Source organism: Cephus cinctus, unplaced genomic scaffold (genome assembly GCF_000341935.2).
Source record: "Cephus cinctus unplaced genomic scaffold, Ccin1 Ccin1_scaffold0160, whole genome shotgun sequence".
Taxonomy (NCBI): Eukaryota; Metazoa; Arthropoda; class Insecta; order Hymenoptera; family Cephidae; genus Cephus; species Cephus cinctus.
The window spans coordinates 1201102-1215000 of record NW_014332886.1 but is presented as its reverse complement, the minus strand read 5'-3'; the positions used below and the strand labels follow the sequence as shown (position 1 = coordinate 1215000).

General features: G+C 33.6%; 1 protein-coding gene across 8 annotated transcripts in view; it reads left to right on the top strand.

Moving 5' to 3' along the window:
* The window catches only part of LOC107263637 (TBC1 domain family member 4), a 30586-nt gene that overhangs the window by 8221 nt on the left and 8466 nt on the right, over positions 1 to 13899 (top strand). Inside the window, exon 1 of one of the 8 annotated variants that reach the window (XM_015731064.2) lies at positions 3459 to 3611. The exons of 5 other annotated variants lie outside the window; for them this stretch is intronic. Coding sequence is in view for 1 of the 3 variants with exons in the window: in XM_015731062.2 (XP_015586548.1) it covers positions 7088 to 7174 (87 nt within the window). In the remaining 2 variants the exon portion in view is untranslated. Of the gene's footprint in view, positions 1 to 3458; positions 3612 to 6451; positions 7175 to 10974; positions 11335 to 13899 lie in introns of those variants that run through there. 2 more of the 8 variants (XM_015731062.2, XM_025080973.1) reach the window with 2 other exon arrangements.

The window sequence follows — 13899 nt, the reverse complement described above, 5'->3', positions numbered from 1 at the left end:
AGACTGTTCAGTAAACCGACGTTTATTAAGCCGAATTATATTTTTCGAATAAGTACTTATTTCTGATTCTCTGCACATATGTGAGAGAATAGCTGAAACAAATAAATATAAATTAAACAACAATTCAGTAAGCCTACTTCAAAAGAAAACAAAACTTAAAAACGATTTATTACCTGATTTTACGGTAAAAATCTTATGGCATAACGCTACAGGTGACACATTGGATTTATTAGATTATCCATAATTCGTCGGAAAATCTTTCAAAGAGAAAATTAAAGATATATTCATTCTGAATATAAGATTTCTTGCAATTGATAATTAGGACTTTTATGGGATTATGAAATCTAGTTTTATAGAAAAACATAATGGCTCGTATGTTTTGCTGAAAATTCATGTCTTTAAACTGTTAAGCGGGGAATTTATTAAGTTAAGAAATTACGTATAGCCGCAATACCCATAATCACGGAAGGTTTCGCATGACGAGTTAACTCGTCTTTCCCGTTTATCAGGTTAAGAAATTAGTACGTGATCAGCTGTGAATACTAATGACAATCGTAAATACTAATAAAATATGTTAGTAGCCCAGCAAATAATATCGGAATCAATGAATTTTCGTGGAAAAATATTTATGTATAAATACTGCTGTTCATCTTCGTGGTTCTCGTTACACTACAGGTATCAATTACACCTAAATGAGAAATGATGCTGTAATCGTGTGATATTGCGGTCAATGTTTGAACGGCTTGGCTTGACTTGTTAAGTCATCCTAGGATACTTATAGGCAGTAGAACGGAGATCATCCGAAAATAGAGACACGTGGAAAGCACTCTGGCCATGCGTGAGCCTAATGACTAGCTCTTTGCCACTCGAACTTATTGTTAGTGTTTGTAGTATTTCCTTTTCTTTTTTCTTTGCTTTTCACTTGTGAATATAGCCAGTGAAATATATATGAACGACAGGAATGCTGCACTTGACAGAGAGTTAGAACTATGATTAGAATCGGTAAAAAAAAGTATATAATACATGTAAAAATCTTTTCATAATGTTTTACTCATCAAGATCTACTTGTTGTAATGTTTTAATCATTATTTATGATTAAATTTGTGATCTTTACTGCCTTTACTTTCTTTAATCATTCAAGTTGCTTATTGAATTGTAGGAAATACGAAATGTTATGAAAAATATATGTCAAGTGCGACGTTTGAACATTTAATTTATATTTAATTTGATTAAAATTTTTTCTGAATAAAATATAATATTATACTTTCGTAAGTAAACATTTTATTATGAGTATCAAACTATACATTTTTCCTGTAAATTTCGACGGTTCGCTTTTAATTTTGGTACATGTACTTTTTTCACATACACTCGCTTGTATGTCGAAAGAAAAGAGACATAATTAGTGTCGTGTATGCATCTTGCTTCATCGTTTTAATATATTACTTATTATTCAAGTAAGTATTCAAAGGCATTTTTATCCGCAACATTAAACTTTTATTCCACAAAAAGCCTGCTTTAAATATTATTTCTACTTCGTCACAGTGAAGATCGAATACATACGTCGTAAGAAGGTGTGAAGCGATAACAACTTGATATCTCTGTATATTGTAGCATAATGAAGTTTCCAATTTTTTCTAGTAATTTAGTTTATGATTATTAAGAAAAATTCATTATCATTCCTGCTGCTGCGTATAGAAACTGATCAAGATCAAATGCAGCTGTGTATCTATCGTGTCATATTTACTAATGCCAATTAACAATCATTCTTTTTTGAATTAAAATAAAATATCACGGGAAGAAAATGCCAAGAATAAGTCCATGCACTCGCTCGCGTACTCGAATACGTACAATATACATACTTAAATGAGTTCTATGGTCTAAAGATCAGTAGGTTAAACGACAATTATATCCTGATTCTCTAGTGTGCAAAGCTGCTTGAATTCACCTTATACGTTTTGAAAACGATGAAAATCCGACCATCCGTTTTTTGCGTGTTCGTTGAAATATTGTTTATGAATTTTCGGATCCCTTCATAAGGAGATAATCGTTTTTTAAATATGTTTGTTTGTGACAAAACAATAGAGTTATAGGTAACGAATAATTTATATTTAAGCTATATTTATAGAACGTAACTCATGCAATACCTACTCTTCAGTGGGATTTAATATGTGGAATTTCATTTATTTTCAGTAATTTATAACGCAAGATTTTTGTAATAATCGTTTATACAAAGTTAGGATGAAAATATTTAAATAAATGTTCAAGTTGTATTCACGAAATCTAATACGAAGGCACAATTTTCTCTGTCGCTTGCATATTTTTACACGATTTTATATTTTAACACCTTTCTTTCATTTTTGTCCATGTTTCTTTCGAGTTTTAAGACTACCTTCAGGCATATGCAAAAAAGTAGACTTTAAAATTGCAAATGAATTTTTTGCTCGATGCATGAAATTTTAGTTGCGTTTTTACTTGAAAATTACCTGCGAAAAATGAAACTGGCTCTAGTATTACAATAGTGTTGCAAGAGTATGGTACAATATTTGGCATCGCAAGAGTATGTCCACACTATGTTATCATATATATTTAGTATTAGACGTATTTCGCTCGTTGAAAGGATACGTATTATATAAAATTAGTATTTAGGTAGTCCAGGAAAAAGTTTATTCGTTAAAATGAAAAGCAAGGTATGGAGTTTGTCTAGCATTTATAGCAATTGCTACACGGAAGAGAAGGACTTATTAGCTTAAGCAATTATTTCGCCTTGTTCGCAAGAAGAATAGGTTTCTTGTATCGTGTATAAGAATTTGTATAAAATGAATACAAAAAATTTGATAATAAGACAGACAAGTTCCCATTCGCATAATAATAATTTTGTGCCAAGACTACATGCATATATTTTTTCCTGTAACTCTGCTTCGGCAGATGAAAATTCGCGTGTAAAGAATTTATTGAGGCCGGCAGTGTTATTAGGTAATTTAATAATACGCGTGTTCCACTTCTTAATGAAATTGAATATTTTTTTGAAAATGTTTATGACTTTTTCACATAGCGTTTGCGTGCCAGATATCTTGACCAATATAAATCACTCGAAAAATCAGCTGCGAGTATAGGACTGAGAATTGACAAACAACAACGTGCGAAGTCCAAAAATCCTATTGTAACAAATTACATGTATTTTTGTATCGGGGCCCACGGTGCTGACAGAGTCGCTTTTAATGTTTCATTCTATATATTAAAAGATCCTAGTATCTCTTTGTTTTTCTCGTGAATAGTGATTTGTAGAGTATCGTTTGTAATATTAAATTGCAGCTATCCAATCGTCAACACGTTGAATCCACCACCAATCGGAACTTACCTACGGTAAATACTCCCACCAATAGAATATTGTCGCCAAGTTGTTTGACTATTATTAAACGTGTCCTTATGCTTAGCATTCGTGTCACTTTAAAATCACTTATTCCAGTTGAGTGAAAGACACAGGACAGTGCACTTGTGCAGGAAATCTCAAGGAGTGACGTGTCTTGTGATTATCATGGTGAATTTCTAAATAGACGAGATAACAATAATTTCTTAAAACTTTGGATTATCCTATATGTATAAAGGGCAAGGTAGGATTACTTTTTGATAATTTTGAAAAATATTAATTTTTATGGGTTAAAGCACATGCCTACCAAACATCCCTGACATATTTACTCACTGTTCGAGTCTTTTGACAAATTTGTATAAAAATTCCTAACGGACTTGGGAATCAGTTATGACCCTGACCTTTTCGAAGTTACTCTTTCGGCATAACTCTAGTGAGGTTTATCTCATTTCGATCGGGAACCTTTCCTAGCCATGAATATAAGGCTGTGTGCATGTGTTTGATATTGGCACTCGCAAATCTGTGCCATTTCTGCGCTGGCCATGAGTCTTGCTATGTTTACGCTGCGCTTGTGGTAACACAACCTTACGGTACCAACATGTCGAGACTGCAGTTGTAATTGATAAAAATCATTTCCCACTGGGATTATTATGAAATTGCTTAGAGTTACACGTACTATTGCATGCCGAGTTAATTTTTATGTTGATACTCGACTTATTCGCATTAAACGTATCACGGTATTCAAGGTACTTACTCTAGAATGCTTTGTCATGTAATTTTTCGCCAGATGTTTTTCTTTTTTTCTTGTAAACCTTTTGCATAAACGTAAATGAGACACTATGATGTATAATTCTGCGCTGTCCGTGTTTTGTGTTAAATTTTTGAATATAAGCTTACGCATATGAACAACATGTTTGTTATGATCAATGCATAAGCCACTTGTGTATATATATATATTCACAGGATATATGACATTCGATTGGATCGTGGATGATATAATTATGATAACTTACCTGTTATTTTACTGTAGAAAAATGATTGTTCTTTTTTGTTTGGTTTCCGTTAGGTACATGTTACGGTACACAGGAGCGCATCCATTGTACTGGAAGTGTTAAATATTGGATATGGTCAATTATTCTACTTCGATAAATACATAGGTTCATTCCAAGAAATTTTTTTTGAAAATACATAACTTACTTCACGAGATATAAATACAAGAATATGAATCGCAAGGCGATAATGTACAAAGATTATGTAGTATATGGAAATTGATTTTTGCTCAAATTATAAAATAGCTGCATGAAATATGTAGTGTTCGTTTGGATTATATAATTTTGAAACATAAATTGTCAGTTTATAACGTCATAATTGCTAATCTTTGTATGTTTTTATTTGGCTGCAGAAGTGCGCACTACAGGTGCTCTTTTTTTAAAATTTTCTTATAGAAACCATGTTATTAACCGAAATTTGCATGAATTAATAATTGTCAACGTTATCTTGAGAATAATGTATGAACCGTTGGTTAGTTGAGATTACGTCAAAACGACCTAGGGAAGAGGTTCAGTCACGCGTGTGACTTTTAATTACGGTAATTATATGCTGACGATGGTTATGTAGACAATAATTTCGTGATATAAATCTGCAACGTAGTACAAGATACAATATATTCATGAAATATTTTTAAGACGGAATATACACTATACACAAATTATTGTCTTCTTCTGTGTTAATGGCTAATCGACGTGAACGTCAAAATTCCTTTGTGAAAATAAATTGGTGAAAAATTTTGAAGAGGGAAATACACAATTGGCATGTGTGCATATAATTATAATTTATACCGCAACTACTCCTGCTGCAAGAGATAATGTTACGTAAAAATTCATTTTTTTATATATTATTGTCATACTGACAGTAATTGATGGTAGCGGAGAATAAAAAATAATGTTGCATATTTTATGCGTTATGTTCATATTCATATTGCATCTGTACGAGTCGTGTTTATTACACGGAGAGAATTTTTCGTTAATTTTTCCTATGGAATTCACGATCAAAGTTACTGTAGAAAGCGGTGATCGTGGGATATGGTTACCGTTTCATTACTTATTGCTTGTAATACACGATATTTTGATTGGCTACAAGTAAATTTTATAGTGCACACAGCAAATATTGTTAATTGCAATTTTTACTGCGTTCCACGGTAAATTTACCTGATTCAATGTAAAATGTTCTGTTGTTTTACGAAAAAAAGTCTGATTGATATAAGTAACCAAAAATTGATTGATATTTTCACACAATTGCAAAACGTAAAGTGCTATTAGGAGCATTGCATCAGCTGAAGTTAGCTCATCCATTCGAACTGTAGAACCTTATTCAGACTGTTGAATAAACCTGCATTTATTAACCCGAATCATACTTTTTGAATACTTATTTCTAATTCTCTGCAAACACGTGAGGAAATAAGTAAAACAAATAAATATAAATTGAATGACAGTTTATTAAAATAATACCATTTCTTAATAATATATTGGCTACCATTGCTTTCACGTACTGGTTGTGTAACAATCCAACTATAAATTTTTTTTTTAAGAAAAGTAGAAATTACTAGATAATACCATATCGAGTTTCAGAGAATCTGCGAATAATCACAGTAAGACAAAAGACATAAATAGTACGAAATATTTCAACAAATTGTAAATATAAAATTTTAAATAAACCAGAAATTACTAGTGATATATTACGTATACTATATAAGAAATAATATAATCATTTTGAGACACGCAGAATAACGTTCGAATAACTTTTCTTAAACTCAAGTATTACACGATCCCCTGGGGTACAGAGTATCATTCGTATAGAATTCATCATTAGGGGCATGAATTATTATTCACTCAGTACCACATCAACACAACCTACCGTTTAAAGTTGTTGGCCCAACTTCTTCGAAAAGGCTCTTCGACCAAATTTCTATTTACGCACTCGTTCCCAAGAGAACGCACACGCGTGTAGTACCGTAGGAGACTATTCATACAAGCACACGTCGGGACGGCTCCCGGCCAGTCGACGTTAGTGCGTCCGTCCGTAGGGACGTCGTGATATTGTAAACTCGCTGAAAAACTTCTAAAAGGAACTAGGGAAGTTGTACGTAGGCCGTTGTAATATGATTTGTACCAAGGAAAAGTACGGGCGTAAGGCAGTGTCCAAGGGCACTTCTACGTCGCATACACTTTGAATGCGCACAAAAGTGAGTACGCTCGTGAGAAGCTGACGGTCATCGACGAAGTTGTGCGTCGTGGAGAAGTTGTTCGCTTGTAAACGAAGTTCTCTCGAGCGTATATTATTAAACATCTCGCGAATGAACTCGCCAAACTCCCATGCAATTAAACAGCACCTGCAGCTAAAGTTCCACGGTGGGATTTACCCAGAGCGCATTCCGCTCGGTGCAAGTCACGTCTGAGAATTTCCAGTCGTCGCGAGTGCATTCATCCTAAAGTCCGAGGGTTCTTGACATTGCTAGATTCGAGTGCTAAAATTTTTGTGGAATCTCAGCAACAATCGTGAAGTTTTACACTTGACAAGACTAACGGGAAGAAAGTTCCAACGTATTGAAGCTGTTGTGTGATCTTGTTGAACTTTATTAGCTTTGCATTGGAGCAATACCTGCAATAATAAGACTGAACTGAAATCGGTAACTCAAGGGAAACTTACTGTGATTTCGTCAAAATGATTACTGTGCCAATATCGTCTTCTAGTCCCTACGTAACAATCACTTCGTACAGTGATGCCAGCGCTCTTAGCAAAAAGCCTTCGGTGAGTAGCACGTTTGCTCGTGCTTATTTCCTTCGATTGTTCTATCGACTCGACACATATGTCTCCATGTTGTGATTTTTGAACATCCAGATTTCATTAATAAGACACGATACAACTTCAATGGATATTTTGCCTAAGCAGATAGAATGTGGGACAAATCACTTTTTGCTCAGTCCTGCTTGTTTATTTTGATTGGATATCTGTGGCGACTATAGTTGGGTTTTAGAAAGTTCCGTGAAATCTAGTATATTTGTATATATATATATATTTAGCGAGTACTACAGTGTAATTATTAAGTCTATGCGTGTTATTTAACTACTGTGAATACCGATCAATTTACAAAATGTACGAGAATGATCAAACTCAATTTTTTCAAAGCGGAAGAATACTATTGTGTACCTCTGTCTACCCTTCAGTTTTCAAGCTTCATTGTTTTCGGGATCATGGCAACTGTTTTTGCCAATGGTCATGACCTCATTGAAATTCTCCTATAAATATACGATCATAGTCATTACTAGCCACAATATCATTAGTTTGTCATGCATCCTTGTGATATGTTTTGAAAATCGTTATTATTTTCTCGGAAATATAACATAACAAGATATATTTTTGGAGGGTCCAAATATCCGTATTGTTTTTTACAATTTAAAGGTCTGCTTCTCACAATTCTATACAACGGACAGTAGAAACGCATAAGATGATATGAAAATTAATTTTATAAATACGCTTCAACGATAAGTTACCAGAAATCTCCCATGCACATGATTATCGAAAAGTTTGGAGATTAATCATTCTTAAAAATAAGTTAGGGTATATCGATTTGGTGGGCGTCAACGAAAATTTCAACTGGCAGAATTTAATCGGTACAGCCAGCAGATGTGACTCTTGGCGTGGAAGCATCCTGTTAAAGTCAACCTCGGACTTTGGAGTCCGTTGAAATAGTTTCCTTTCGTACGTAAATAGGAGTTGACTATTATTTATCACGTACGACAGTTGTCGCGTTAGTGTCCGAAGCCAAAGGTATTGTGTTGTGAAAGTAACCGTGTCCTCTTTTACGATCTTTCACCCTTGTTTACACTGGATATCGAAACTTGGGACGAATCCCAGTAGGATGGAAAAAATATCAGGTTCGAAATATCGTGCGTTCAATGCCAGCCAGACCGTGGAAACACGCGAGCTTCCGCGACAGCAGATGATAACAAAAAACTCAGGTTCTAATTGGATATAGGAAGCCCTTCACAGGTACGATCCTTTTTTTTTTCTGTGTCAGCAGCTACGGGAGAGTCTTGGGACGCTATGAACTCCCAGGAGGGGTCATAGGAAAAAGTGGTAAAAGGTCTTATCGATATATCAATTGCTTTGGAATCTTATCGCAACAGTCGTGTCGAATGCATCAAGAACGTCTTTTGAGCAGAAAGCTACTAGAGTCACGAACTCAATGATATGCTTATCGTAACGTGAGATTCTGTATTGTTACCAAGAGGCTCTTGCCCACGTATGCTTCTACCAAGAGTAAAATTTGCGTTGTACTGTTTTTTTCTTTCTAATTTTTTTCCCCTGTCTGTCTCTGGCTTAAATACGAGGTCTTATCAATAAGTTCTATCACTTACACTTATTTTCTGCGTGCTTTACTATAAGGAAAAGTCTTAGTACTTTTTGTTCCGAAGCCCCTATATGATTCGTCAGGATGTGTATTTTTTAAATACATTCATCAGGCTTTAGTTAACGATTGTTTCTCCGATGGTATTTTGTAATGTAATTCTGCATGCTGACAAGTATTCTTTCGAGTGAGTGAGGTCGGTTCGTGAAAGATATTCTTGGCAGACGGTCGCACATTGGTCACGTTCTGGCCACGTTTCGTTACGAAAGCGAATTTATTTATTGATCGTTGGAGAACTTCGATCAGTCAGTAGGCCACTTTGTTCATCATGCGTACTAATTTCTCTTGATGTTGACAACAAGTTTATATCCTGATGCATACAATCTTCGGGGAAGTTTGGAGTTTTCAAATTATGTAATTCGCAGAGCAGAGTTACTTAATTATTGTTTTGTTACATAATGATTGTATATATATAGTCGTGAAAAATCAGAGGCATACGAGATACCTCAGAATTAAAAGTATTCAACGTCATCTACTAATTGATCACGTATCGTAAATTTGGATTTCAGTTTAGCTGTATTTTTTTTACTGCGTTTTATCCAGAGGAAGGTTGTGTATAAAGCGTCAAAATATGGATAGGACGCTATATAATTGTTTATACTTGATATTAAACACGTAGAAAATAATTTGATTTCTCTTATAGTCAGGTGGAAAGATTCCATGTTAATTTTAAAAAATGTTTGAAAAGGATTTCAATTTTCCAACTTTATTGTCTGCATATTTTCTTTGTGCGCATAAACATTATTTTCGAATGGGATAATGAAGTAATTCGTGCAATTTATTGTGTATATCATGTGTGCCATGCTAGATCAGATAGCACGTGGTCTGTTGAATTGCAATTACTAATTAATTAATTAATATTATTAGAGCATCTTGTACATAAATATGCGATTTTGTATGGATTTTTTCTTGGTACTTTTTAATTCTCGTATTAAAAATTTCAAGAGTTATGACCCACAAGGAAACATATGTATTTCGTAATTTTACGATGTTTAAAGTTTCTCAATTGTTGATAACGTTACCTATGTTACCAAATATTTTAACGTTTACATTTTATAAACAATTTGTGAATTATGAAAATGCTTTTGTTTGGCTTTTCAATCCTTTTCCAAGTAATCATTACGTTACGGTAGATTCTCTGACTTGAGTTAATTCTGATTAACGTATCTCGATGAATTGCAAAAGTTTATCTTAAAGTATTACTTCACCATATCTCCAAAATTCAATGCACATTATCTATTCTTGTTGTTCAATTCATAGTTTTACACTAAGGGTAGGGAATATGCTTTATTTCATGTAATTCGAGTTAAAAAAGTATTTTCAAGATCAATACCATATACTTTATTAGTATATCAGTATGATTAGGCGAATCGTTTACACTAGGTTATCTTCTTCGAATCTTACATCCATATCCCGTAGAATATTAATAAAAGCCATATGATTTACCTGCGTCAAAATATTTTTGTTTACGATAAATTTGTTTGACTGATTTCATTTTTTGAGACGACTTTGATCCGATAATGAATTTTGATGACAGTACCAAACTTTGTATAAGTTCATAACATAACCATCATTCGTTTTGCTAAACGTTCAGACAAAAATTGTGATCTATCGATTCACGGTGAATTCATGATGAACTTATTATGGATTTAGAATTGTTTTATAAGATGACGTGAGCCAGATGAATGTTCATCAGAAATAAAAATATTTTTACGCGGACAGAGCCCGTCGTGTCGTCCTATAAAATCTTTTATAGTAAACAATCGTTAACGCTCACAGAGTAATGTAAAATTCGTAATTACAAACAGAAACGCTACTCATATATTTCGAAACTTTCGAAGAAAATGTTTCATGTATTTATAATTTCACCGTTGTCACGTTTACGAATGAAATGAACGAAAGAAACACCTTTTTTCACTGTACAAACAAAATCATTTTTTTAAAGCGAATACGATATCATACTACGAGCGGTGAGGTATTTATGCTTGAGAAGTTTACATCACGTAGTATATTAGAAAAACACAATGATACGTGAGGGAAATCCTAAGCGTCATATATTTACAAAATTAGACGACTCTAGCTGATAAAATTAGTGACAAGATATCGGATCAAGTAATGACGGATTTGTTGGTTAGTACAGCTGTGCTTCTCGGGATTGTCAGTCAGAATAGAATTGAAGCGCCTGTTTGTCTAGGAAGATCTGACGCACGACCTAGAAAAACCGACTGTCCCATGTATACATATAGTAGTCAGATCCAATTATAAACTGTGCTTCTCTCAAAGAAAAAGAGAAAAACGTGGAAGGTTCATTATCTTCCGAAGGACCTCACGTCTCTTCTCTCATGTAATGGCTGCAAGTGTAAAACCAAAGTATGACTTCGGTGTCAAGCGTTGTACACTAGTACAACGCTAGTAGGAAGGACTAGCAGCTAATCAAGCCGTAAGAGGACGCCCGAGTGTAAGCACGCGAATACTAGATGGAGCGACAGCTGATAATTAGGTAAGACGGGGGATAATGCCGGTAGACGTGAACCGTGATAAATAAACATTGTCGAATTACGATTTAGCTCGATATTTAATTAGTAACTAATAATTAGTTTCTTTTAATTAGTAACTTAGCTTAATATTTAACTGAACATATTACAGAATTATTAGGTTATATTTGGGCGATCGTACATCTGGGAACACATGTTTTGTCAAAAGTTTAAATGAGGCCGCAAATAGCTGGATTATCCGTCATTTAGGTATGCAATTTTTCATAATTGATATATAAATAGAATTGATTTTTTTCGTTAGAGACGACGGAACTCCAATTGGATATGAAAATATATAATGGTAATTTTACAATAATTAGAGTAATTATTAATGCATCTAGGCTTTTTTACGTCATTGACCAATCACTGATACAGGTTAATCGTTATTGCCATGCCACGCGATGCCATGATAGTCACATTTTTCCACTATCGTTGTTTGTATATGTATACTGAGTTAAACAGCTGAAACGCGCCATCTGAAATTAGCAGGTCCATTTGATTCGCCACACGACCAAATCTTGTTTGTGTGGTGGATTTTAGATGATTAGCCGGGTATATTCAGACACAGTTATAAACTCGTTTGCACGGATACGATTGATTTTATCACTATGCCATTACTTTGAAGATATATATAAATATAAATTTTTGAAAGTATTACGTTAAACACAAATATAAACATTGTACAGATAAATATGCTTTAAAAAATATAAATTGTGTACCAATCGTCTTAGTAACTGAAAAAGATACAACCATTCATGATCACCGTTCATTTGTATTTACACTTTTGATATTTAAATACATAGGGACATTTCCCACGCGGCCATTTTTCATCGTTAACAGTGTTAACTGTAATCCACGTTGTATGTACATACATATACATATATGTATCAGATCACTAATCGCTCGATTGACAGTAGCGTTAGCAAAAATTTCGATAGCGCTGCGACGTATCTTACCGGGAAATACGAGAATTTAGCGTCCTATATGAACAGTATAAAAATATACTTGGTCCACGAGTTCACTGTTTTTTTTTACAGTTGGCAAACAACGGAGACTTCGGAAATCACACGTGGTATTCCATAACATTACCAAAGTATATGATAAAATTTTATAGTAAAATTATTTATAGTACAATATTTTATAGTAAAATTTGTTTTGGTAGAATCGAAGTTTACAGTTCATGCACTGACAAATAAATTTCAGTGACCTAAGTCTAATATTTAAATTCTATTGTAGTAAATATCACTTTTAGACAGTCGTTGACTATATGCGCATATATTATAATATACGTGATTATATGGTTAAAAAGTTTGTTAATCCTTTACTCTATACGATATATGATACGATAAAATGTAAATTTTGTATTTGCATTCTACTTACAAAAACAATACGGAGCTAAGCACGCATAAACTTTTAATAAACACGTTTGAAAAAAAAAACACATGATAAATGCAAACAGTTCAATAACCTTTGGTCATATAAAATTACTACCTATCAGGACTGCGTGTTCGATATTTTATATGGCGATTTCCAATTGTTCACAACTTTACCTAGAATTAGCATTTTTCTTTTTCTTTGAAGCTAAGTCACTAGCAGCAATATAAACAAAATATCTTCCTGCAAAGATACGTCAATCAGAATAAATGTCATTTCATACACGTTCGGTTAGAGGTTTATACGTAAAGTTATGTTATTGTTGAAGTGTGCTTAGCTGATCAATTAATTAAGAAATTCCATTGAAATGTAAATATTGCTTATATAATTTTCAATTGTATCTTGTTACTGTTATGCGCACGTTGTACATTATGTTATGCCATGTTATGGTAGGAAAACAAGGTTAACAGTTCATGCCTTTACGCCTTTATGTTGCAGTGAGCTAGTTGATATTTACGACCGGAAGGCTAATTAGGATTGATTATTCGGTATGAATATTGAATAACAATGTGATTGAACTATGATCCGTGATAACACTGCGATAGACCAATGCTGATTTCTATCAAGTGATTTTCTCCATTGTTTGGTATGCGATTCATATAAAGTGAAGTAGCGTCCGTCATCAAATTGTTCTGTGTTGCGATGTTAATGATTATCGTTTAAAATATTCCCATGATTTGCGACATGTTCGCATACGTCTGGCAACCTTCGTTAGAAATATAATTAATCTTTCTTTGAAGCTCCTTTCACAACTTATAACTTTTGGCTATTCAATACAATAGGATTCAACATGCTTGCCATAACGTATTAAATAATTTATATTAACGGTGATTAATAATGGCGGCAAATTAATGCGAACACATTATTTAGATTTTTAAAGGTTGGGTTAGATGGTGTTAAGTCAGGTTAATATTGATATTAATTCTGGAGTAGGAGCGCGTTGTCTCCGAGATTCTCCAGATCATTGCTTTTCAAATGGAAAATAAAATTGCGCTAACATTTTCGGGTCAACGTTATTTTGAAATTAGTTTCTGGTTGTAGTATACTGACTGGTGACGAATGAAATGTCTTTCGGCATCTAGTCGGAGTCATCCCCT